Raw genomic sequence first — 27,506 nt, 5'->3', positions numbered from 1 at the left:
GTTACTAATACTACCACAAATATGTAGATAATTAATATAGGTTAATGTTCTTGATTTAATATATAAATTAACTGTTTCAAGCTAGGCTTTATCCAAGATCTTTGTTCGGAGCGGGTATTTTTTATACGAGGGGGGTTACACATAAAAACTTTAAAACCCCATTAATAATTTGATTATATGCATTTTTGTTACATTTTAACGAGTTGGACAAACATTTCGGGGGGGGGGGTAAAACCCCCTACCCCCTCCCGTAGATACGGCCTTGATTTCAAGGATATGTTTAAAGGTGGGCTCGGTAGCTTCGTCTCATTTCACATAATGGTTCTTGCATCTATTATCTCCAACCAATACAGTCTGTTAAATACATCATTAGACGTTTGATTGACAGGAGGGACATAAACCAATTTTTCAAGGTTTCAGGTTACCCAAAGATCCTCACCAAACTAAAGACTTTGCAGCACGCTTCCAAGCGATACCGCTCTATATAAATCTGCATGTGGTTCCAGCCCCCGCTGTGAGGTTGTCTATCAGCCGTCAAGATAGCCAATGGTCATTCAATTGAACAAATATAGATCAAGTTGCCAAAATGGTCAATTTACCAGTTAGTATATCACTAAGATAACAGAGATATCAGTTACAATTGACAGGTTTCGACGGTTTTAATCCTATTGACAAATTGACCATAAAACTACCGTCCTTTGCGGTAAACTTGGGTAAATTGGGGTTGGAAAATGATAATTGGACCATTATACTTTGATTTCAGATGAAGAACGTGCCGCCCTATTTTAAGATTGAATACTATTTCTTTGATCCAAAAGCAATTACGTGTTAGGCACCAACATTTGTTTAAAGAATGTGAGGATTTTATAAAAGATTATTGATTAGGGTACCCTTTTTTAAAAGTTTGTATTACTGATTTATTTCTAGCCTAATAATGTATTTTGGTATTTGATATTTAAGGAGAGCCCAGTAAAAGCTACTAAATCGGGTTTGAGTTATTTTCCAGGAATAAAAATCCTGACATTTACTCTGATGTTTTTGGCCGCTTTTTGGGAGTCTTGTGTTGATTTTCTTCAACGTTTCACCTTTTCCGTGAAACTAAAAGCCCTTATAGATATATTAGTATATTTGTCACATACCATGTGATTACTAGGTGCCGTATCAATTATGTATTAAAAATAACAGTAACTTCTTAATTTCACAAACCCAAAAATAATTACTCGGGGTCATATTTGTATTGCCTTGGGAATAATACATTATATAATATTTATAACTTAGCTTGTAGCATTTACATAAAAATATTGTGATTCCACAATAAAAATAAATGCGTTTTTCAACATGATTCAATACGAATTATATATTATATATATAACCGTTTTCCAAAAATAAATTTTCTATAAACAGCTTTCCACAAGATAGGCTATTATTTCGACCAGGCTTTGTTTTGTAAGTCTTTTTTTCAATTTATCCTGGATTAATATTTTCCCGAGTTCATTCATTTAGTAACAATAATTTTCCTTTTTTTGATGTTCCTACATCATACCTTTTTCTTCCAACCTGTTTCAAGATAAACGCATCTACGACTCGGATGGCTTTCCCTCTGGGAGATGACGCGTAGCCTGGACTTCTCTCTTGAGTACATCTCATAAAAGTCCTCACAACGACGGCGCGCGGCGGACCGGACTGCAGTCCGTCTAAAGAAGGGAAGACATCGTGTAGTGTCCCATTGAAGACCATTCTGTGCCACGGTACAGAGCGGCACGGAAGGACAGCTGATGACAGGTGGAAATTTCCTACTATTTAGATTGAAAAGATGAGGATTAAAATGCCTGCAATGAGAATAGCACAAGGTAAATCATCCTAGTTCTAATCCTTAGAGGGTAGCTTTATAGCATGTATATTTTGGAAAAAGTGATTAATATATGATATGTTCAAAGCAAATATCTATGTATATAGATTTATATACTTTTAGACCAATTATGTTATTTATAGTAGATGATGGGTGTGAATAATTTTTAGATCTAGAAAAGGCCTTCGAAAGTACAGATAGGATTTTCCTGTGCTTAGAACTGTTAAAGGTAGGCTTACCAAGACTTTTCGTTAGGATACTAGCTGATATGTATAGAAAGACATTTGATATAGTTAAAGTTTTAGGGAAGGAATTATCGTCGCCGTTTGAAATTAGAAAAGGAGTAAAACAGGGTAGTAGTATTTCACGTTGTATATAAATTATATTATTGAACATTTTAAAAAGGTATGGGCCCCGACAGCGTTACTAGGAAACCTGGGATTATCTCTACTGATTTTTGCTGATGATGTAGTGTTGGTAGCCGAGCTAGCTGAAAAGCTGCAATTCTTGTTGAATATACCATAAAAATATATACATACAAAGAAACTAGTGTTGAATTTTAAAAACACTGAACCTGTGGTTTTTAGTGGAATTAGTGTGAATAATGATGATCAAAAAGTAGAATTTTATTGTAAAGGTGAAAAAGTAAAAGAGAGTGAAAATTTTAAATATTTCGGAGTAACACTTTCAGCAAATGGAGGATGGAAAGAGCATGTAAAAGAGATGATTAAGAGAGGGAAAGCAGTTTCAGCTGCCACTTTACGTAATTCAAGGCTTTCAAGTATAAAAGATCTAAAAATGCATAAATATGTTTTTAATTCTAAAGTTTTGCCTACTATCCATTACGGAGCTGAACTCCGGGGGCATGACCCGGCACCAGAATTGGAATTAATTCAGCTGCAACACTTTAAGAGACTAATTGGTCTTCACTTAACGACCCACAATCAGGCAATAAAAGGTGACCTAGGTATATTTTTGCTGAGAATGAGTAGATTAGCACAGATGATCCGGTACTGGCTAAAAGTTCTAAGTCTGCCAGAAGATAGGTTAGCAAAAGCAGCTTATGTGGAGATGCTACGGTCGAAACGTAAAAGATCGTGGCCGTATCAAATAAAAAATGTTTTAGATGGATTAGGATTATCATATATTTGGAATGAGGGGCTAGGACCCTCAGATCAGGGTGAGCCGTTTTTGGCTATGATTATAGAAAGAATAAAAGACCAGAAGTCCAAATGTGCACATCTTGGCATGATTATTTGTTTTACTCTTGTTGATTATTTAGGAGTGATTATTTAATGAGATCCTTTTTCAAACTTTCTTTTGTACTGTAGCTGCACAAAATTATATCACGGTGATTGCCAAAGACTTCATTTGACTTGTATCTTAAACTTACTTGTTGATTAATTAAAATTTAAGAATTATTTCACCTCGCATTATGCTGGATTGATTACGCATCACTTTTAATTACTAACAATTAGCATGTGCAACCCAGAGGGCTGCACACACTGGGTTGTATTTAACCCAGAGGGCTCCAGACTAGTTACCTACCAAAGTAACGTATTTGAATAGACTAGTAATGCTTACTCATTCCTTCAAAAACATCGCTCAAGAGTAATAGACTTACTCCATTGTATTTTTATCCGAAACTGGAAGCGATGGATGCTACTATGAGAGTAACTTTTTGAACTAAAAATGCTAATCTTTTAAATTTACAATTTCAATTTCTGTTCTTGTTCCTTCATTAATTCTTTTTATTGCGCTTTATCGAGAGAATCGATTCAAACATCGCTATAAATGTTTTCGCCTTTTCTAAAAGTGTGTATGATATTTAATACTGTACGGATTTTCCTCTTTCTTCTTCCATTAATAGAAAAAAAAACACTATCAAAATATATTTATATTAAAATAAATTTGAACAGAACGCCGGTAAAAATTTTTGGCATTCGGTAAAATTTTCGCCGAAAGCGAAAATTTCGGCAGAAATTTCGCAAAATAAGCTGAAATTTAGCAAAATTCTTGATTTCTGCAGAAAATTCGGCATAAATCAGGTAGCGATTCGGTAAAATTTACGAAGATCGCCCACCCCCAATAAAATGAACCTTAGGATGCCCATGAGCTGATGTTCATTCCAAAGAGCTATATAAAAATTAAAAAAAGATGAAAACCCTTTGAGACCCAGTCTACATATATCGTAAAAACGACGCCCTTGATTTTAATAATGACATTCTTTCCATTTAATTATAGTTTGCAGCTGTTTATTCGTTCTTTATCGGACCCTTCTCCGAAACTTAAGTCTCGGTTTGCGACATGTCCGAAAAATGTGGTTTCCTCCCTATCCCTGACTCTATTTTTGACTTGACGAAGTTTTTTCAACTCGCCCCCAAGCGTAATTAATTGCTCACACGTGATGAAGAAGAAGTTTTAAATTTAGATAGGTATAGGGTGGAAGAAGGGTTATCTGACGGCTGGCAAGATTTAGTGCTTTCAAAAGAGACATGGAATGCAACACTGGCGATTCTTCCTTTGATTTAAATGTTTTACTTGATAAACCTTTTTCTTCAGTTTGTTTGTCATTTTTTTTATTATTATTATTATTTGGGGGGGGGGGTGACCCTAGCCTGGGTTAGAAACGTTTGTTGTGAGGGGTAGCCTACTGAGTTTGTCTAATATTTTTCGTGGCTTGGTTTCAAATATATATTTGGAATTTGGTTTAATTTATTGGATTGTCCTACATCTTCTTTTTTGGGGGGTGGGGGGGGGTCTCTTAAAATAGCTTTTTGTTTGGGTCTTTTAATTATTGTTTTTTTCTTTGTTTTGTCGTGTGTGTGTGCGTTTGAAAGATTGAAATGCATTATATTGAAAATACTTTTCTTCATTTTTTTATTTAGTATTTGTGCCATTTCTGTTTTTTCCTCTTTTTTTCCTGGCCTTAGAGCCTTACGGGGGATTCTATGTTGAAGTGTTTTTTTCGTAAATTTAATGGTTCAATAAATTGATTGATTGATTGAAGACACACTTACCTAAAGTAAAATATAATGAATTGGAGTAAAATCTTTATTTTATCAATTAGTTCTATGCAAAAGACTAAACCCTCTCCAGATGGATTTACGTTAAAACTCAAATATTTTGGCTTTTTAATTTAGCAAACACCGAAAAATCAACTTTATTGTTTAATTGGTAAACCGTAAACTAACATGAAATAATCCGGCAGTGCAGTTAACCGAAAAAATTTTTTAAATTCTGAAATTGGAATAAAAGGATTCAGAGAAAAAATCATCAAGAACCTTTTATTACAGCGTAGGTACCAAATCAAAAGGTATTGAAAAATAAATTGTGTTTTACTGATATTAAAGTACGGTAGTATCAGAATTATAAACCAATCAAATATTTTTTTTGGGCGAGGGGGGTATTTTCTTCGGAGAAAGTTTTACAAAAAAACTTTAAAAATGCATCAAAAATTTGTTTATGTATTTTCTACGTTTTTGCGTGTCGAACTTTTTTTTGGGGGGGGGGGTATAATCCATAATTACAAAGCAGCAGCAGCATAAATTAAAGCAACAGAAATTAATTTAACGTGCTACTAAACAAAATGTCACTATTAATGGGAGTACCAAAAACGGACAAGCATTACTTTTGTCATGCATGATCACAGTCAAGCCATGAATTTTTATGTTAAAACAATAAAAAAAAATTCCTTAGTAAAAAAAGGGTACTTGTTAAGAATCCAGTAAACACGCGGGAACACGCGATAAGTGAAGTTTCGCTAATGCCAATGAAATAAAACAAAATAGGATGAAAATATAATAGTTAAGAAACAAATTTGTGCCATATATTTGCACATTAAGGGGGGGGGGTAAAGCATAGTACATAATAAATACGTAACCTAACCTTGGTGCCTTTTTTTACCCCTTCACCCCCAAAAAACTAAAGTTTAAATCTTTGTCACGGAGTGAGCATTACCTCACTATGTAGGGAAAACCTGTTGTTCATATAGCATCTTTGACATGTCGATGCTGTCTTTCCCACTTGTTTATTGGATTCTTAACAAGTACCAAAAAAAGTCTCTTATTTACTATTATGCCTAGGCTAAAGTACGATTTGTTAATAGGGAAGGGATCCCCCTAAATTTCGAGATTTTTGCGAATGCCTCCACAGTTTCTCATATTTGAAATTAGTAGTATTTTCTTATGGTGCCCACCTTTCTACAAAACCTCCCTACACAAATGGGGAAAATAAGGGAAATTCATCTTGATTGACCGTCAAAGTAGATTTAGACTCATTTTTTGAAGCTTCAAATACTTTAACGAATTTCTGTGACCCTTCTAACGCTTTGCTCGCGAATTTTTATTGTTTCTATTATTTTGAATTATCTATTTGTTTACTAAGCTTACTATCTGCTAAACTTACCTACACTCAATTAGGATTTGGAATAGTTTGTCCACCTACAATTGGCTTATATGGCATCATTCACATCAAATTTTGAATGCAAAACATATTTTTCATGTTCTTAATCCTCCCTTTATCTCCCGCAAAAAATATTTGACCCCCCCCCCAACCCTTGACCTGTCTACTACCTTACTACCTCACAATGGAATAATAAAGGGATTTCTTATACGAATTCTAGAAAATTCCTCTGAGTAAAATCTACCCTGGAAAGTTCAACCCTTGAAACTTCCCACCCGACGGAAAATATAAAAGATACAATTTTTGTTCCTCTGTTAAATTGTTATCAAAGTCTTCATAAACCCTTGTCGTCTCTCTCAACGGAATAGTGGAAAGTCTTGGTGATTACACAGACCTTTTTAAGGGACCAGGTGCAAGCTATTTTTTAGCCTGTCATTCTTCCCTGATGGGTACCGCTTTTCCTGTAAGCAGATGTAAAAATGGTCAATTGTATCTCCATGACCGGGAGCCTGCTGACATAAAAGTGGAATAAACAGCCCTTCGGTTATGAATTTATAATGTAAACTAGCCAAAGAGGTTGTCGGACTACATACATACAAAATACAAGAAATGTAGTGTATAATTTTTAGTGAGGACAGGAGAAAAGTGTTTTGGCCCCTTTCCCCAACCTTCTTACCCCCCTAATACCTAAATAAGCCTTCTTACCCCCTTCCAAAATAAATTTTCCGAAAGTCTTAATTCAATCCCCAGTCGTAAATACTTTTTGAGACCACACTGGCTAATCATGATAAAATATAAAATCGCGAAGAAAGGAAGAAAACGAGGACAATTAACAGCCAGTGAAAAAATTGAAAAGTTATGCAAATATTTCGGTCAAGACCTCCGCTTGATCGTCCTCAGTGAAGAATAAGACAGATAAAAATATAAAAAACAATTTTAGTTTTGTGTTTTTATTTTAAGGTTCAGTTTTTATATTTTTATCAGTTGCATTCTGCACTGAGGACGGTCAAGCGGAGGTCTTGACCGAAATTTTTCAGTTTTTTCACTGGCTGTTAATTGTCCTCGTTTTCTTCCTTTCTTCGCGATTTTATGTTTTAATCCCCAGTCATGAGACAGAAGAGGATATACACCAACTAAGGAAAACCCACTAACTTTTATTGTAAATCTATTCTAGAGAAAGTCTGGTTTTGGCTACCCGTTGTATAGCCTTACATGGTTGGTGTTACGGATGCTCACAAATTCTATAAACCAAGATACAGATATGTACTGTAATAGCACCTAATTTAGCGCGCATTCACAAAATGTCATTAAAAAAAAACATCTTTACAGTTTTAAATTAAATATACTCAGCCCTGCTGCGGCCTGTAAAGTGGTTATATCTGGGAAATCCCTTGATTTCTCTCTTTTTGACTTATCTTGACTACCATTAAGCAGAATTTTAATCTTTCAACCATAGTAAAGTAGCATAGTAAATCTGCGTTTCATCAAGCTGCCGTATTATTATGCCCTTCGAACAGTTGTCGGGTAAGCAGCTTATCCGATGCAGCTGCTGTCCAAAGATGAAGGACATATCCAGGATTTTTGGTTGGGGGATAGGGGGGGTACAAAAAAATTAAAAACGCACCAAAATGTGTTTATTTGCATTTTTGTTACGTTCTTACGAGTTGGAAAAAATTTTCGGGAAGGATTCATACCCCTTTCCCCTGCCCTGGATAAGGCCTGGCAAGAGATACTTTTTTATTTTCTATAGTCGGTAAAAAATAACTTATTGTTAATAATAACCATATTGTCGTCAGAATCATTTAGTTGCGTCATGCGTTTTACTTTCTCTTCTAAAAGGAAATGATATATCTGCATATACATCTACATAACAATAAGAAAAACTATATCTTAGGGGGAACGCATCATTTTATTAATATAACCTTTGATAATAGTTGGTGAATCTTGTTAGTTTACCTAATTGATGGATCAGGAACCATTCATTGCTGTTTTGTTTTAATCCAAAGGTCGTAATATCTTATATTTGAAATTCACTTATATTTCACATTATGAAGCTTTTTTTTGACAGAAAATATTTAAACATATCTATTGCCAACAAACCCTAAGTTTTTTCTCTAAACGAAGCATTAATAGGAACAAAAGACAGGGCATTTTCATAACGTTTAAATTCTAGGAGATTTTGTGAAAAATATTTTTATGCTAGAGATACTTTTCTCAGTGACTTTTCAAGGGGCAAAACTGGCTAAAATATCGCATACTTCACCGCAATTCAGGTAAGTGTCCGTTTTGTCATATTTTAGAAATATCATCAATGCACATCTATCTAATAAGAGAATCAGGAGTAAAATGGGGTAGATTGTCAAAATATTTTGTGTGCAGATGACCTTAATATACCTGTGTCCTCATTTGACATGGTAACATCCTTCAAGATAGGTTAAGGCAAATTACCTAGTTGATATCCATAACATGTCTAATATTAAGGTCTCTTAATATAAAGTCGCTTTTATTATTGAAACTTGGAACAGTTTTAAGTATCTTTCTTTTCATGTTTTGCCTGCGTGAATAGGACTGTTGACCAATGAAGGCATGGGCGTAGGGAAGGGGGCAGGGGAGGGCAGCTGCCCCCCCCCCTAGAAATTCAAATTTACGCTAGATATTAACGAGAAATTTTCGTATGTTGGAATTTTTTGTTGGATGTTACCTGGTAGATGGTTAAAAAAGCTGGAAACAAACAGAAATTTCCGAATATCGTTCGCGATATCAACATTTACGTTTCGATCTTCAATATTGATTTTCGGTCCAATATATAGATAGGAGACTGGCCCACGATCGGCTGACTTTGACTTGTTTAATTCTCTATGAGTTGATTCAAGCGATAAGAAGTTGCTGAGCATGCCAAAGCAAAAGTAACTCATTCAATACCATCCTTTAAAAAGACAATTAGAAATACTCCGCCATTTTTCCACCTCCTCAGTTAGTGCAAAGTCTCTTGCTCCAGTCTCCTTCCAAAAGTGGACCTTAAGTTCTTCAGTTGCTACTTTTTGAAAATGATAATATTGTGAACAGAATTCCCTTTCTTGCTCTTCAGCTCAATCAGAATGTAATCACCAGCCTTGACTTTCTCAGTGTCAAATTAGAATTTGCTGGTTGGGGGCTCGTCTTTAATGTCTATGCTGGGGTCTGAAGAGTTGTTGTATACAGGAATACAATGTGAGTTTACAACGCGAGTTTTCTAGTATTCGTAATTAGGCTTAGGCTTTCAGACAAAATTGAACAAAATTCCAGAGTTAATCACCTTAAATTCCGATCCAATCTGATATTTTTGGTAAAAGTATTAATTAAGGTCAGACATTTTAAAAACATACACTGCCATCTGTCAGAGCTTTTAAAATCCACCAGAAGCCCCATAGGTTCTTATATTGAAACTGTTTGCTTTGGCTAAACGTGGGCCGGTCTCCCCTATACCAATTTTGATATTTAATTTTGCCCGACTGTAAACTTTTGAATTGAATTCTTAGAAGAAGTTGTTATCTAACCATAATGTGATTTGTGCCAAATCACTTTTGTGGTGTTTATTTTTTCTGGAAATAGTAAGTTGGATAGAGGGCCTCTTATATTATACTGTTGCAGGAAAAGTAGAACATAGAAAATGTTAAAGGCCGATTTTTAGCAAAACATAGAATGATTAGTTTCTAAAGACCTATATTCAAAGGACCTCGGGAAGTATTATTAAGACCCCTCCCCCTCCATCACAGAAGCGGCTGCCCCCCTCTACACAAGATGCTGCCTACGCCCATGAATGAAGGCAGGCCTTTATTTGTTTAACAGTCAAAAATTGAATAGAATCAAATGACCCCAACATGCAGGCCCACAGAAATGGTTGCAGGCGGGGGAAGGGAAACAACTAAAGAAAACTTATTATGCCAGGGAATACCATAATTACTCCATGATAAAACACTTTGTAGTTTAAGCATGTCCTTCTGAATGATATTAGAAAATGGAAACAAGAAATGGCTGAATGTTGTTTTTAAACGTTTGGGAGTAACGACGAGATATTGATCTAATTTGATATCAACTGCACAACATAGTTATCTTTTGTTAACAAAAAATGAAACACACTGGTCTTATTTTGGACATTGCATGGTCGTCCCCCCAGTTCCACACTATGGACCAAGTGCGTTAATAAGTAACAACAGGAAGCCCTAGCCAGTAAAGACCAGGAATTTGAAAAACAGAGTTTCCCGTTGCTTAGAACAACATGTCCATTCGTCGTTTCGGCTCATCAACTCTAATGAAAAGAACGATTTATTAAGAGAGAGAGAGTCCAATCTAAGGCTTTGTTCAATTGCTGCAGGAGGTGAAGTGATTAAGCTAATTTGGAATTTTCTTTTTAAGAATAGCTACTTTTATCAAGGATCGACAATACAATTGTGAAACAACTCCATATTACTCCTCTCACATTATCATATTATTTCCGTGAAATAACTCCGTGAACTCTTTTCAGTAACCATTTCTACCAAGTTTGCATTTTTTTTCTCTACTCTTCTGCGTCAAAGCACTTAATTTTTTGAAACAGACTAAGAACCGAGGACCTGATAAGTCACTTGTCAACACCTTTCTTATCAAGGTTTATTTCCCCCAAAGTTCTGTCTGTTGAATTTCCTTTTGAAAAAGAATTAACAGATAGATTAACAGGTTTTCAGGGATAATGTCTTTCTGTGAGACCGTTCCAAGTGGAACCGTAAGGTCTGCGACCCCGTTCTTCAAGTACTGGGGGTGAGGTGTAAGCTTTACTTTCGTTGTCTAATAGTTGGCGGGTTCATCCAATGGTGCTTACAAACTATATACCATTTTGCAGACCAAGATATTTAAGTCTATAGATGTATATATAAAAAGTCTTTATTTATATCAAACCAGAAGCAGACTCTTATCTCGTTCAATAAGTTGGACTCTCCTTACTAAGGGCTAAACATACAAATATATACGACTCTTTTCTACGGGTTTGAACATGAAATGTACGCGTATGTAATTACTACCTGTTACAAATAAATTCATGGAATCATTTTATTTCAGTGATAAAATTCATTAAATTTATGTATCACCAGCATGTTGACTGTTAGGTCATCTTATACTGCCGTTTATAATATGCGAAAGAGCTTACAGTGGACTTTGGGGGATTCTTCCAAGTAGTCTGATGGTTTTGCCATGACATCTTAGCAAGCGGAAGAACTAGTCAACATAGCTCATCATAAAATAAAGCCTTATATCTACGTGGAGACTTGTTTAGACTAGACTAGAGACAGTAATTTAAGTCGGTTTTAACTTATTAAACTAAATGTATTTTTGTTAAATATGTCAGATATATACTTTAAATTTATAGGCTATAGAGAAAACTATTGAGCGCTGTTATTCTCATTGGGTCACATGAGATTCTTCTGTTGTATTGCCTAGCCACCTTTTACCCTCTTTTTTACCTTCTATATTTTCGTTGTAGTTTATGTTTTACAATTGTGTTTTGTCACATATTATTTATATATTATTATTTACTTACCGTTTATAATATGTGAAAGAGTTTACAGAGGAATCGGGGGAAAAAGGTTTTTGAATCTTCAGAATAAACTGAAAATACCTCCCTTCTCCATATTTGAAAAACACATTTTTTATCTTCCAAAAACTACCAAAACAAATCTTGGCCCCACCTCTACATTTTCGTGAATTTGGCCCCCAGAGCCAGAAAATACATTGCAGTCTAATACAATGTGTATTTAAAAACAAACTACTTTGATATTAAAAATGTATCCAAATCTATGTTTGACACAAATCTATGTTTGTGTCCATAAGAATTTCTTTTAGGTATCAGCTTCCATAAAATGAAATGAAACATTAAATTTATTTTTACAGATTTGTTGCTTTTCATTTATTTAAAATTGACTTGCAATAGTCAGTGAAACCGTTGAACTGGCAAAGGTTAAAAATCACTTTTTTTTTCTTTGTTTTCTTTTAGATCTATCAAGATAATGGCTTAAATTCTGTCAACTTTGCTGCAATTATCATGGTAACTTTTAAATTAGAACTGTAACCCAAACAGGATTTAATATTATGGTCAAACTAATTCCAACACATTTTGACTATCAAAAGGTTAAACCGTAATAGCCCTTTTGGGCTATGCACTCAGATCATAGGGCAGTAATAACTTTTAACCCGGAATAGGATCATAATTGAAAACTGGAACTACATTTGAGGCTGTTAATTCATTCGAATAAAGAAAATTGTTGAACAAGGTTTGTGCATGTTTAGCAGTTCGCTATTTGAATGCTCATTTGGGCTGAAAAAAAACAAACAATAATAATAAAATCCTGGAGATGACCTCTCTAAGACAATATTGCTTATAAGGAATGACGAACAGAAGGAGAATAAGGTGGTAAATGCTTTGTTCTTAGGTCATAGCATTAATATGAAATATCGTAGGTTAGTCCAGTCAATTCATTTTCCCGGCAGTAAAAAAAAAAAAAAATTGAGTGACATTTCCTAAACTGATTGGTTAATTGATAAGACATAGCTATATATAAAAGAAAAGCGAAATATATATTCTTCTAGCATCAGCTTTACGACTGGTTCGGAAGCATAATTGATTAAATTCATAAGAAAACAACACAGACAATTCAAATACAAGATACACTGTTATTGTTTATTAAATAAAAAAAAACAAGTTTTTTTTTAACTGAAGGTATGGAGCAACATTAAAACTTAAAACGAACAGAAATTATTCCGTATATGAAAGGGCCAGTCTCCTCCTCAACGCCTCACTCTTTACGCTAAAGTCTTTTATTGTTTTAAAAAATAGAGTTTTGAGACAGAGTCAAATTTTAGCGTAAAGAGCGAGGTGTTGAGGAGGGGACGACTAGACGAATACAAGATATTCAACGAATGCAAGATATTTGGCATTGTAATACACGGTCCCCCCTCAACGATACGTTAACAAGCTTGGAACCCCTCCTAAATGACACCACCCTGTTTTACTTAAATGTGTTGGATGAAAATGATAACTACATCATCAACAAACTCAGACATAGGAAACAATTATCAATTCAAACACAGCATTTGTTTTCAACAGTGACCACCTGCCTAACACAATGGTGGTAAGTCATTAGCTTCAGTCATCATCAGGGTCCAAGTCTCTGAATTATTATTGATTGCTGATAATTGCTCAATGCAGTTATCGCGTTTTAGCAAAAGCTGCTAAACTTTCTTAGTCGCCACATGGTGTGCCTATAAGGTTATCATTGGTTATTATCGGTCATAAAAGGTCAAATAAATAAAACTATTAAATAGGACTTTACACGTGTGGAGACCAGTATGATTAAATGTCTATTTTTGGGTTTCTCAGACTACTTATCAAAATTTAAAAGCGCAGGTTGTAAGCCTTTTGAAAGTAATTTGCTAGGCTAATGAATAATTCAAAAAGTATTTTCCACTGCGGTATTTCAAAAGCCGTTACATGACATTTTAAGGCGATAATTATAAAGACGATTCTATTAAATTCAGCACACTCGGTCAAGTGGTTCAACTTGTTTACCCCCCATCTTATTTGTCCATGAGACAAAGTTTCTTCTTCTTTTTTAGTATTTTACCGATATCTCCTTTCACAAACTCAAAAATAGTTGGAATTTGGAGTTTTATATAGAAGTTGTTTCTGCCCTTGGAGATGTGTTGGAGCTGTTGCCCCTTGGATTCTAATTGTGGAAATGTGGGATAAAACAACAGCTTAGTAAGAAATATTCGTCCGTAACATCAACAAAAAATAGGGGATTTTCAATAGTTCTGCTCTCCTAAAGATTTCACAACGTCAAGACAAACGACTGTCACATAACCAGTCACAGTCACGACCGTCACGAAAGTCAAGCGTCCTTTCGAATTCCTAAAACCGGTGTGCAGGGAAACGAATCACCGGCCGATTTCTTTTTCTTCTACTTTTTCCATCTTCCTTCTTTACTTCCTTCTTTCTTTCTTTACTTCAGATTGCTGACGGCCTTACTTCTGACGGCTTTCTTTTTCTTCTTATCTTTCCTTCTTTTTCCATCTTCCCTCTTTACTTCCTTCTTTACTCTTCCTTCTTTCCATTTCTCTTTCTTTACTTCAAATTTACTTTAGTAAAGAAAATTTTCATAGTACAAAAAGAACCAAAATGGGGTTCTGATTTTCAGCAGCAACGAAAATCATTACGAAGTTAATAAAATTAGTACCCCAAGTCTCATCCTAAGTGTTCTGATTTGATCCATGGAATATTATGCTTGGAGAATTTAAACCTATTGCTTATTCATATTGGTTGGGTAGGTATATTACGCTGGTTTACCTAAGGTCCGTAAAAATGTGAATTTGATTGTGATTGGTGGTTTTTCTGCAGCTGATCAATGAGAAGCCATTTTATATTCTTTTCGTTAATTACTCTACGCTACTGAATGGCAGTGCGAACCAGCTTTGTGTTTTCGGTTCGAGGTCGAGAAATTATGCCAGAAATTATATATTAGGCTGGCGAAGAAATATTAGTACTCTTTCATTTAGATGCCCTCAGTTCTGATCTTTATTGTAGACTGTGAATGATATAATTTGGTAGCTTACATAATATAAGTGTGAAAGAACAGCTATCCCTAGGATCTCTTGCCATGGTAGGGTTTCTCAAACTGGAATATGCAAATCCCTTGAGGGTCCACAAACAATTCTTATGGTGTCCATGATCCATATGCTAAATGTAAGACTGACAAATAGCTCAATGATATTATTCTTCCGTACAGAGACGTACGTAGGAGGGTGATTTGTGACCTGGCCCCCTTGAAACTCCAAGTTATCCTGAATTTCTGCTCTGTTCATGTTCAATTATCAAATAAAATTAGATTATTATTATCTTCCGCCAAAAAACAGTTTTCTTATTATTGCACCGGTATTTGTATATACGCCTTACCTAAAGTTCTTCTAATATGTTTCTCTGAGACTCAATCCTAATTTAAATATACCAAAGTAAGATAAAAATATAATATTTTAGAAACAAATTTGGGCTATATATTTGCACATTACGTGGGGTGGGGGTGAAATAAGGCGGATATGTATGCTTAATGTGTTAGGTACAATTATTATGCATATTATGTAGTAAGAATGTTTCTAACTTCAGACTGTTCAAATACTTTACAACCCCACCCATCCACCTAATATGCAAATATATAGCCAAAATTATATATTTTCCATTTACTCTGTCACTTCTCTTAGCCTTGTTTCACGCTAAGCTGAAAGAAGCTAACGAAAAAAAACGGTTTCTATAATTCGTCAATGAATGAACAACTTGAGCGGTAGGGTGTTTATCATAAAAGCACCATTGCACCGCCTCCCCCCGAAAAAAAGTTCTTAGCGCGTGCCTGCTTCTGGACGGAATTAGTGAATCAGGAAGTCAGGATCTCCAAATTAAATTGAAAATAAAAATAGGCCAGCAGTGAAACAAGCTTAAGAATCTCTGTGTTATATTATGCAGCCCGTAAATATAGTCACAGGAGAGAGAGCCTTTGATTTAATTTGTCCCTGGGGCCTAGTCTCACCCTTAGTGGCCCGAACAGGTTTAATTTTTTTTTCTTTGCCAAAGATTATTGAATGCTCATCTCAATTTCATCTATACTTTTATTAACAGCTTATGGAGACTATTTTAAAAGATCCATGTTATTTTGCAGCCATTATGATTTATTGTTCAAATTGACAAAAAATGACTTTGAGTTCATTACACTACACATTTTTGGGGAAGGGAGAGAGAGAGAGAGAGAGAGAGAGAGAGAGAGAGAAGTGAAAAAACCAGTAATGCTCGACTACATACACCTATGGACTCTACTCGCGGTCATTGAATAATGCTTCTGTTTCCACCGATCTTTTATTCCATTAGTTTTAATAAGAAAGGGGATAATTTTGCACGTCGGATGTTTCTACTATTTCATTTAAGGATCTAATCGCCTCACAGATTATTAGCACTTTAATAATACCCGGGTTGTTTCTGCTAATCAAGGTATTCTCTATTTTGATTTTTGTAATTGCAGAGCAAATGCCCAAAGCGCGTAATTCCAGTAGCCATCCGTCTGACCAGTACATCATTAAGTGCAATTCAGACCATCAAAAACTTTATAATCGCATTTTAGTAGCCCCGAAGGGTAGCAAATCACGGCTTTAATCTCTACATGAGTCAGGTGGGTTGCGTGTGCTATCGTGTCCTAGGCCCTTTCCCACGCTCGTGACAAAAGGCGACGGGTAGGGAGCTCTAAGTTAGACATGAAAGCTTGGTCAACGGATCCGATTTGAGAGCATAGGGGGTCTATTGTGCTGTTTGATTTTTATCCAATTCAAAATCTTATGATATTTAAATTGGCTAAATTTATTTCTTGATATTTTGTTCAGTGACCAGATTCAAGCTATGCAATTAATTGTATTCTTCGAGCATTAGCAGATATACCCAGAAGCGCCCTATATATTGTAACGCTTCAAATGCCAGGAACTACTACCTGAAATAATACAATTCAGTTAGGTTATGAATCGGAGGGCTAGTATAATAACAATATTTTTTCTATGGTTTTATTTGAAAGTAAATGAATGCAATAGTGTAAAATAATTTATTTAATCAAATAAAGCAAGTGAAGAACGTTAGGTAAAAGAGTTGGATTATTTGCAGTTGGTAAAGTATCTTTGGAAAAGGGACTAAATCCTGAGACAAAATGGGATATTTTTCGGGATCTTTGGGGTAGAAGGGTTCCAGCTGCCTCCCTCAAAATAAGACCTTAGTCGTGTATATGCAATGGAAAGCGTAATTATGTGCTATAAGATCATTCCATCTGGTTGGAAAACGTAAATACCTTTTTGTAATCCTTTGTTCGTCTTCCCTTGTCTTGAAATTTGTCTATAGAAAAATATCAATATATGGAAGGGGGCATGGGATGGGCTGACACCTTCCTCCCGTCTCTGTACACGTTGTTCTGTGCATATAAGTTTGACTCATAACAGTTTTTAGGACCCTTAGATCCCCATCCCTTTTTACGACCAGGGGCGGATCTAGAGCAAAATCTTGGAGGAGGCCCAATGTGATAAGGGTTCAAGTTGATCTTTTTTTATGATTGAGTTTGTATGTGATTGTAGAACCCAAGAAAGGTTTATTCTTGTTCACTAGCACGGATACAGGCAGGCACGTACGCGGGATTCGTTAAAGGGAGGGGGCCATAATAATAAAATTTATTTAATAGTTTGAACAGGAAGTGCCTGAAAATCCAGAAATTTTTTGTTTCAGGGGGGTGGCAGGTCCAAGTTCTGTCCGCAGGGTATATCCCTGGTTGTAGGCTTATAATTGGTCCAGAAAAAATACTGCTTGACAAATAGCCCAGAATTTAATAGCCTAGAGAAAAAAAGTCTTCTTGACCTCTCTGTTAAACTGCAAGTGATTATTTATTAGCTTTTTGATTAGATTACGATACGTAAGTTTGGTTGTTTTTGCCTCTCAAAGGAATTAAAATGTAATTCTTTCGACGTTTGGACTTAAAAATGACTTGAACACATAAATAACCAAATTGGTAAAATTAATTATCAACAGTTTTTCACTTTGCCAATCTATTCGGCGTAATTATTTTTTTCTTCTTTTTTTTCAAAAATTTTTAGTCTAGGTTGAAATTAATCACCTGCTGAAAGTGCTTGTCAAACTCTTTGCACCTGATATGGAGATACGATGACCGCTGTCCGAATTGGATATTCTAATCGAATGAATTCGGCACCTGTAGTAACGGTAATATGCCAAACCACAACCCGCATGTTTGCGGTAAAGTGTAGGGTTATCTGAGCCCGGAAGTTAAGGGGTTGATACGGAGAGATTTAACTATGCTGGGATTTTGTTAAGTCATGCGCAAATTAATTGATGATGTAAGCCTCTTAGTATTGGAATTGAGCCTCTGATTTTTCACTATTAATTCTAGTTCCCATAATAAAATCAGTCACAGTAATAAAAACCAGGGCCATATTCAGGATTTTGTTCGGGGGGGGAGGAGGGGGATGTTACCAAAGGAATTTCTTGGGGGTACAAAAAACTTCTAAAACGGCATAGAAAATTTGCATCTATTGATTTTTGTTGCGTTTTTACGAGTCGGACAAACATTTTGGCGGGGGTTCAAACCCCCAGCCCCCCCCTGGATACGGCCTTAATAAAAAAAATATTCCTTGCGGAAAATGAGTCGTGAGTCGGCATGTAGGCTAGTAATGTTTTTGCTATAGATTCATGATGTCTCGGAAATCGTTAGGGTACTGGTTAAGAAGGCGGTAAGCGCGCGATAACTGAACTTTCGTTAATGCTAATGAAATAAACAAAAATATGATGAAAATATGATGGTTTATGAACAAAATTGGGCTATATATTTGTACATTGGGTGGGGGGGGGGGGGGTAAAGGATAGCATATATTAAATACATAACCCTAACCCAACCTAGGTACCTTTTATTCTCCCTAAACCCCAAAATACTCAAGTTTAAATATACTAAAGACACCTTTGTTCAATCATTATACATTGGAGACTACCCTGTTATTATCCTATCTGATCTTCAATACAATTGTCGCGTGCTTACCGCTTTCTTAACCAGTACCGTCGTTAGATATTTTTGTTTATCCTCATTTATAGCTATATTTTCAATGTAAACGCACAGCTACAAACTCTGAAGGCAATGGGCTTTCGTGGTTTTAGTGTAAACTCAATTTTGTCGGGCTGTCCATAATAATAGGCTAGTACCAACTTCAAAATTTAGTCACTCGAAATGTGTTATTTCTTGCAGGTAATGGGGTTTGACTTTACTCGACTGAAGTAAAAAATACCTTTGCTTTTACCTAGTTGGAAAATTTAGGGCTTGAGTCCAGTGGCTTTCCCAATTATTGTAATTTCGTCTACGGCTTTTATTCATGAACATTTAAATTACAACAAGAACGAACCTTATAATTTCATAATTCGTCTCCTAGTCCAGGACTTTTAATGTTTGACCCGGACAAAATTGAAATGTAAACGAAAATTGTACCAAAATGATCAAAAGAAAATTCTGTACAACAAACTAGAAGTCCCCATAAATCAGAGTGGGGCGAGTACTCGAAAAACATGGGAAAAGGGGAAATGCGGGGGAAATTGGGAAAAATGCCGAACATGCCCAGAAAATAGTTCAAAGTGAGTTTTCTGGGGCTTTCCTATACGCTGATCACGAAACTGACATCTAAAATTCAGTATAGAATAAAAATACTACGGAAAACGGGGGGAACAGGGGGAAGAGGGGGGAAAATTTAAAAATTCAGGGTAGGGGTATAAAGCACTTTGAAATATGTTTTCTGGGGTCTTTCTATCTGCTGATTCCGAAACTGACATCTAAAATGAAATAAAGAACATGAGCCCCACCATAACGGGGGAAAAGGAGGAAAAGGGGAAGAAAAGGGACAATTGAAGTCAGGGGTAGAAATCAGTTTGAAATGTGTTTTCTGGGGTTTTCCTATCTGCTGATCACAAAACTGACACCTAAAATGAAGGAAAGAAAACGAGAACCATGAAAACCGAACAAAACTGGAGGAAATAACGGAAAAGGGGAAGGGAAGCCTGACTCCTGAGCCAGCTGCTAATGGCTAATAAGTAGGCCTATGGACAAAATAACTCTAAATAACTTTTTGACGCTAAAGTGCGAATTCGGCCCTTTTGGGCTTGTGATAGCCATTTTTCAGCAATAACTCTTATCTTATCTAACTCGCTTAAGTATCAAACTTTTACTTTCTTGAATCACAGACATTTCTTACAACCATTTGAATTACTAAACATAAAGAAAACAACCGCTTGGCAGTGATCACAGTATAAAACTTCAGCTATTATAGGTAAAGTTTGTACTTTCGAAGGCAATATCGTTGAATAAAAAACTAAAAAAAGAACTTCAGTAACTATAGGTAAAATCTGCACTTTTTAAGGCAGTAGAGTTGACTTGAAAAACACAGCATTGATGTCACTAGTCGAGCTCCTCGTCTTCGACAATCTCGTTGTCCCTATTCAAACAGTTGATACCCTGACATTCTCCGCACGCGAACGTACACGCTAATCCATTTTTCTTGCAGCTGCATCGCGAGTTCTCGCAGCCTGTCTTACAGTTGCATCTCACGACATTCAAAAGAGTCTGAGGTGCGGGCAACAAATCGGTCATCACAGGTGAGTATTTATGGTCTCTTAAGATCCAACTCTAGTCAGCCAGTTCTCGGTCAGCTGGTTCCCCTTTCCAACAAGATGCCTGGAGGCACACTCGCTGGGAGGGGACTAACGCTGAAGCTTCGGCTGGCTGAGGCCTTTCAGATGTAACAAACACCATAGTAGTAGACGAAAAAACTTTTTCCAAGAAAATTCGATGTCGCAGCTTAGTGAGATCTTCGTTTGGTCGTGCTTTATACAAGCTGAGGAGAAGATATTCACCCGCTTTCACAATTTCATCTTTAAACGATGATTCATCCAGAAACACTTCTTATTTTTTTCTGAACACTTCGCTCTTCTTCAAAAGAGGTAGCACAGCTTGTTTTCCAAGTCCGAAAACTCGTGAGGTCGTGTCACATCCCAAGAGTGCGTGCCCTACCAGAAGTAGCCTGGATACTTCTCCCATTTTTTTTAACTTCGTTGAGGCACCAGAACCGTGTTATCGCTTCTTTTGCGTTCGTTGACGATTCGAAGTAAAGTGTTTTTGCATTAGGCGGGAGGTGATACAAGAGTAGAATCAGAAGGTCAGTGTCGTTGCCAATAACTATTGTTTCAGAGTTTTCTGCTTTCGTTACGGCAGTCTTCACGATTAGATAGTCAGTATCTTCCTTCGCATGGACGACTTCAAATCCTTTGTCTCTGAGTTTTCCCCGATATAGCTTATAATTCACTGTTTGTTCTGAGAGTTGCTCAAAAACTCTTCCTTCTTTTTCTGGAGCTTCATTCCTAAACTGAAATTGATCACTTGATGCTGGCTTTCCTTACACCTTCGGTTGTGGGTAGCATCTGTCGTGGTTGGACCAGTGCTGTATCCATCGAAGACAACAGTAGGGGAGGTACAGCGTCGAGTAACGAAACTAACATAGCTGTCACAGATGGAATCATAAGTATCACCAATCTTCCAAGGTACTTGCTGAAGCAGCCAACCTCCGTCAACTACAGTGACACGATCTGACACTGGCAGGTGGTGAATCGAGTCCGTTTTCGCTTCTTTCCAATTTGGTTTCGCTAGTGCTGGTTTGTCTGGCTGACGCATTATGCCAGAATTCTCAAACAAAGCGGGCAGATAGCTGCACAGTTCGTAGCGTAGAGTTTCTGCCATGTCATTTTCAGATGTATGGACAGCAGTCGAAAGACGTTGAAAAAGCAGTGCAGGGTCGATATGCAAAATCTCGCCATTTATCCTTATGTTCCCATCGGATGCCAATGTAACGACTTTGTCTTTCTTCCTGAATGAAAAACTTTCGACGGATTGGCCATCCATGCGCTGGAGCATCAGCTCACCTACAGCTTTAGAATCCTCTGCATTGACGCCTTTTTGGGCAATAAGCCCGGAACCTATACTTCTAAGCTCTGTGGAACTAGTGAAAGGATAGTTCTCTAGAAGGAATTCAAAAAACGTCAGTAGATCCTTAGTATCTCGATGTTGAGATACTGCATCTCGATGTCGATGTTGACGAACCCACGCGCTTGTTGATAACGGCAAGGAATACGGAATAAAGTAATTTCAGTATCTTTCCGTATTTCTTTCTCGAGTTTTTTTGCCTTTTCCGAACCTATGGGGTAGCCGAACCTCTATAGATCTCCTGTATTAACATTTGTAAACATTTCCACATGCTTTCTACCCCTACCCTGTATATGTCCCTTTGTCCCCTCCCTCCCCCCTCATGTCCCCGTTTTATGTTGATCAATTTTTTTATATCATTTTAGTTCTCAATTTCGTAATCCCAAGATAGGAATACCCCAGAAAATATCTTTCAAACCGCTTTCTACCCCTCCCCTTTATTCTTCTCTTTTCTCACCACTTTCCCCTGTCCCGCGTTTTCCGTAGTACTCTTTTTCTATACTGAATTTTAGATGTCAATTTCGCAATCAGCGTCTGTGCAAAGCTGAGGAGATACACTTTAAACAATTTTCTGAGTCTGTTCGGGATTTTTCCCATTTTCCCCCGCATTTCTCGCCTCCCCCCTTTGTTTCGGGCATTCGCACAACTTGGAGGTATTGGGCGGGGTAGTATACTGTAACTAATTTTTTCTGATCATTTTCGTACCATTTCCGTTTATATTGCAATTTTGTCCGGGTTTGACACTTTTTTGAGCTAAAAGTCCTGGACTATCCGGACGAAATAACCTAGTTGTTTTCTACAACTAGATCTACCGTGTAATGTCCTACTGCAACCATCCTAGCTATGACCAGTGTTCCTTGTACCCCTGTTTAAGATTCGTTTTTGTTCCAACTACTTCTGAGCCACTGGTGTAGTCGAGCTTATATCTCACGGGAGGTGTGGGGTTTATCTTATTTCGAGAAGGGAAGGTCAGTCTGTCAAAAAAACTTTGTAAAGGTCAATTGCTACGTATTGTGCATTGGGGCGGGGGCGGGCTGTAAACTCCTAGAGCCCTGGACTGTAACAACAAACTGTGTACTACTTATGATAGCTCGAATCCAATTTTAATTAGGAGCTTCTACATTTCTTTCGTTGGGGAGAGGGGTCGAAAAAGTCCAAAACAAGCTACTTATGTGAAATACATCAAAAAACAAAGAATCAAAAGATTTTCGAATAACAGAGGGGCTGGGCCCTAAGACCTCTCCTGTGTCTGGGTCTGATACTACCGTAAATGAAGTTATCGAGGATGTAAAACTGCTCCTTTGTTGGCTATTATTGACTGTTTTACCTTTTGGGGCCAAATCAAGGGCTTCAAATGTAATTTCCTATAGAAGCAATAATTTAATAATGAAAGAGAGAAAAAAGCATCAAGTAATTCATTCAGTAAAATTCTAGTTTAGCTACTTTTTGCTATCTTGGAAAGGGGTTAGGTTAGGAAAATGAAACTTTCTGGGATGGGTCTACAGACAGAAGTATGTCCTGAAGAGGTATTTTGAAGAACCTACCTCCACTATTCTCTCTAGAGGGCAGTTACCTTTGAAAATCTTTGTGTTATAAAAGTGAAACCTTACAAAACAAATCTTCTGATTAAATGAGGTCAAGAAAAGTATTTTTCACCTTCACAACTTTACTCAGTCTTAATTTATGAGGTTTCATAGATCTGCAAATACTTTTCTTAAACTTTGAAAAAGAACCATTGATCTGACTTAAAATTTTACTCAAATAACAGGAATTGCATTTCAGAACTAAAATCAAAGAAAAAGAAATTGATTACTAAAAATGGTAAAATTCTACTTTAGCTATCTTGGAAAGGGGTTAGGCTAACGTATGTCCCAAGAAGGTATTTTGAAGCACCTGCCTCTACACTCCCACAAACGATTTGAGCCCCTTGCGAAATAAAATCCTCAATCATCCTCTATTTTCTTTGTGTTCAATTCAATCCAGATCCCTTTTAAATAAGAAATTGTGTATAATTTTAAGCTTTCAGATATATTTAATATTTATTATTTGGGCCATATTTGATTGTACTTGGCCCTCTAACACACTCTTGCTTAAAATACTTTAAAGTGAAACTTAAATTAATTAAAAAACAGCGGTCCTTTGAATACCCTTGAGCATATACTTAAATGACCTCTATTATTAGTAAAATAACTCTCAAATTCAAATGGAGAGCACAAGATTTGAAATAGAAGAAAATTCTGCTACTTAAATACTAATAGTTTTTAATTTAATTCCTGTGTGTAAAAATAATGGTATTTGCTTAGTCCAGAAGTTATTCTAAAATGCGCTTTGAATGATGGAATATTGGATTTTTAGCAAATTTTATCTTTAAATTGATTTCAAATCCTAGAACATAAAATATCAACTGAAAAATCAGACCGAAATCACTGCATGTAATCGTATAGAACTGCATCCTAGACCAATACATTAAGGCATATACCCAGGGAAGTAAATTACTCATGAGGCCCTTAAAGGACAACCCCCCCCCTCACGCAGTACTAAGTTGTCTTGATATCTGAGCATTTTGTATTCAAATTATTTAAGATAATTATTTTTTTCTTAATATTGGACCTTGAAAAAATTCCTGTGCAAATACCTGAGCCGGCGTACGCCTGGGTCCGATCCCTCCTGGATATCATATTTTTGCTTTCTTAAACATTTCTTGTAATTTTGTATTTATTTAACATCCTGACGAATTTTGAAGCCCCCCTAAAACTGCAACCACATCACCCTCGGAAAAAGAAATCTTCTTTGCGTTTCTGTACCTACCTCCAAGTTATATTTTGGAAAAAGCAAATTGACTACAAGTTGATCGAACCTAAATTTTTCTTACGAATACAAAAAAGATTAAATAGGATAAAACTGAAGTCAGAATTTTTCTGTCTCTCATTGCCATTTTCAGAGGGTTTCTCTCACCAATATGTTTTTTTTCTACATACAGGAAGGTTTTAATCTTAAGACACAAAAAAAAGATAATTGAATTTTGAGCGTTGGCTAGAGAACAATAGAAAATGACCGCTAAGAAAAACAGTCACTTCCGCCAATGGTCACATCGAATCTTCTTAGCTAGCGTCCGGTCCACACACAAAATTATCTCTGATGCTTTCGATTGTTTCCTGTGTCTGATGATGTCACCCTTTCCCTATGAGGTGGTCAGAAGATAATATGCCAAATAAAGAGCTTTACAAAAAAAGAAAAGTAATAGCTAATTACGTATTCAGAAATCCAGCTGTGACAAGAATTCATTTTCTTTTGATTTTCAGAGGCAGGACAGGGACATTTATCGGGGGGAGGGAAGGGGATTTTACTCCTCCCTGGAATTTGAAATATATTCTTTGGTACTTATGTATTATAGCGACCCCACTCAAGAGGTGAAGTTCGGTTAATCCTAACGAAATATACCTAAATATGATGAAAATATAATACTTTAGTAACAAAATTAGGGAAACTCCAACAAAGAATTATAAGAACTCATTATATTAAACACTTATATAGTAGTTTATCTCACTGCGCCTAAGCTAATTGTCTCCGAATGCAGACAGACAACCCGGTTTTACCCAGACAGATTTAAAGAGTATTTCGTAGAAAAATGCCGTTTTTGGCATTTTTCAGTAAAAAAAAAAAAATGAAAAAAACACAAGCTTGCCCCCTCCCTATATTTCAAAAAATATCCCCCCTATATTTCCGTGATTTATAACACAGTGATATGGTCGCTGTATCTAGTTGAGACCTCGTCTGGACACTGTGATGGGGGTATAGAAATGGAGTAATAAAAAAAAGGCCGGAAAGGTTGGTTAGAAAAGAATTTGCTTCGCAGCCTGGTGTTGACCCGCTACCTCTAGTCTTGTGACGTCAATTCACGTTCTTGAAGAGCTGTTCAACTGGAATAGACTCAGAAGGGTATGGTCCCAAAGCATACTACTGCAAAGTGGTATGGGAAATGAAATTTGCTCCACAGCCTGGTTCTGACCCGCTATTTGGACTTGTTATTGAAGAGATGTTCTACTGGAATATACTCAGAATGGTATGGTCCTAAAGCAGCTTTTAGGTCAACAATGCATCACCTCGCTTCAAGAGCGTATCCAGGATTTTTTTCCGGTGGGGGGTTAACTTCCAAAAACGCATCAAAAATTTGTTTATATTCATTTTTGTTACGTTTTTACGAATCGGACAAACATTTGGGGAGTTCAAACCCCCTGACCCCCCCCCCCTCCTGGATACGCCCTTGCCTCACTTGTAAGAGTTCATACAACGGAGTTTTTTGCTACGGAGTACGTAAGAGTTCATATTCTTTGGTTTTGGAGCCGTGTCGGGTATGGTGTGTATAGGACACCCATTTGGCATTTTCTGGCTTGACGCTGGACTGAACCCAAAATTGCTTGACCTAACTTGTTGATTGGGGTGACAATTTCTATTTCAATTCTAATTTTGCTGGAATCAAGCCATTTAGGAGTTAGTTAGTGACGATCTTTTGCTGCAGCGGTTTTACATGCTTGTTGAATTGAAGTTAATCATCGTCCAGCCCATCTATAGGGCCAAGCGTATTTTTTGAAAACATTAATAATCCGAATTTTAGAAAACTCGTCCTACTGTTTTTGTGTGTCTTCTTTTGTGTAAAAACTTGGTTTCATAAAGAGAGTAAAGAAAAGGTTAAACTAGGTTTAAGGGGTATTTTGCGGTTTTTTTTTTTACTTGTAATGCCAAAGTTCTCATGAAATCCAGTGTCTTATTTTAGTATTATGAGTCTATTTTTGTTGGTGTATTTAGTGATTTTAGAGGTGCCACTAACTAATGTTGTTAATATTCAGTCTCCTTTTAAATTGAAAAATAACACACGTTTCATGGTAAATATAATTCAGTATTGTGGTAAGAAGATTTTAATAGGTTTTGAACATAGAAATGCTTTAATTTTAAGTTTTTTCTTTTGTTGGAAAATGGTGATTTTTGCGCACTCTTGCAATATTGCTTGATATCATTCTGTTGTTCTTTTGTTGCGCTTAATTATTGATTGATCACAAGCTAGTGAGACTTGAGCTAAATAATTACCTTGTACTACCTTTGAAGAAACACTTTGAACTCCGAATATTTTTACGATTACCCTGGGTTCCCACTTATGTGATTACACGCAAAAGTGGCCGTTTTTGGGTGATCCGTTAAATTTCTTCCATTTTTGCTGCAAGTTTCTGCGTCATAACGATTCAGCGGCTGCATTGAAATATTTCTACTGAGCCGCTGAAAATTGTAACCGGGATTTTAAATTGAAAACATTGTAGAACCATAAATTTCAGGCAAATGAGAATCTACAGTTGTTACAGATCAGACTTACATTTTTCATTAGGCATATTTAGCCAAGGCTATTATAGGTTAGCCCTTTGAATATTTTTATTGGCTTCTAGAATTTGATTTAGCCTATTCTAATGTATATGCTTTTTAAATATAACATAGTATCTTCGCGCTTCAACGGTTCTAGTGAACTGTTTCTGTCTGAACATTTTTGCGAATTTCCCGCATCCGCTATCCGTGAGCCGTTTTTCGTTAAAAAAAATAGGACCAGTGGGAACCAAAGGTTACAGTTACCAAATGTTGAACCGGCCCGCTTCCGAAGTCGTTGA

At 36.4% G+C, this 27,506-nt stretch overlaps 1 protein-coding gene across 2 annotated transcripts in view; it reads left to right on the top strand.

The window, feature by feature from the left end:
- The first annotated feature begins 1,684 nt into the window (after nucleotides 1–1,684).
- LOC148950201 (B-cell lymphoma/leukemia 11B-like) overlaps nucleotides 1,685–27,506 on the top strand; it is a 52,499-nt gene continuing 26,677 nt past the window's right edge. For both annotated transcript variants that reach the window (XM_089091506.1, XM_089091505.1), the window contains exon 1: nucleotides 1,685–1,850. In XM_089091506.1, coding sequence (XP_088947632.1) covers nucleotides 1,814–1,850 — 37 coding nt within the window. In that variant the 5' untranslated portion in view covers nucleotides 1,685–1,813. The remainder of the gene's footprint in view (nucleotides 1,851–27,506) is intronic.

The sequence above is a fragment of the Artemia sp. Qi Xiang Cuo genome, chromosome 7 (assembly GCF_049724085.1).
Source record: "Artemia sp. Qi Xiang Cuo chromosome 7, ASM4972408v1, whole genome shotgun sequence".
Lineage (NCBI taxonomy): Eukaryota > Metazoa > Arthropoda > Branchiopoda > Anostraca > Artemiidae > Artemia > Artemia sp. Qi Xiang Cuo.
The sequence above is the reverse complement of the archived record's forward strand: the minus strand, read 5'-3'. Positions and strand labels throughout refer to the sequence as shown.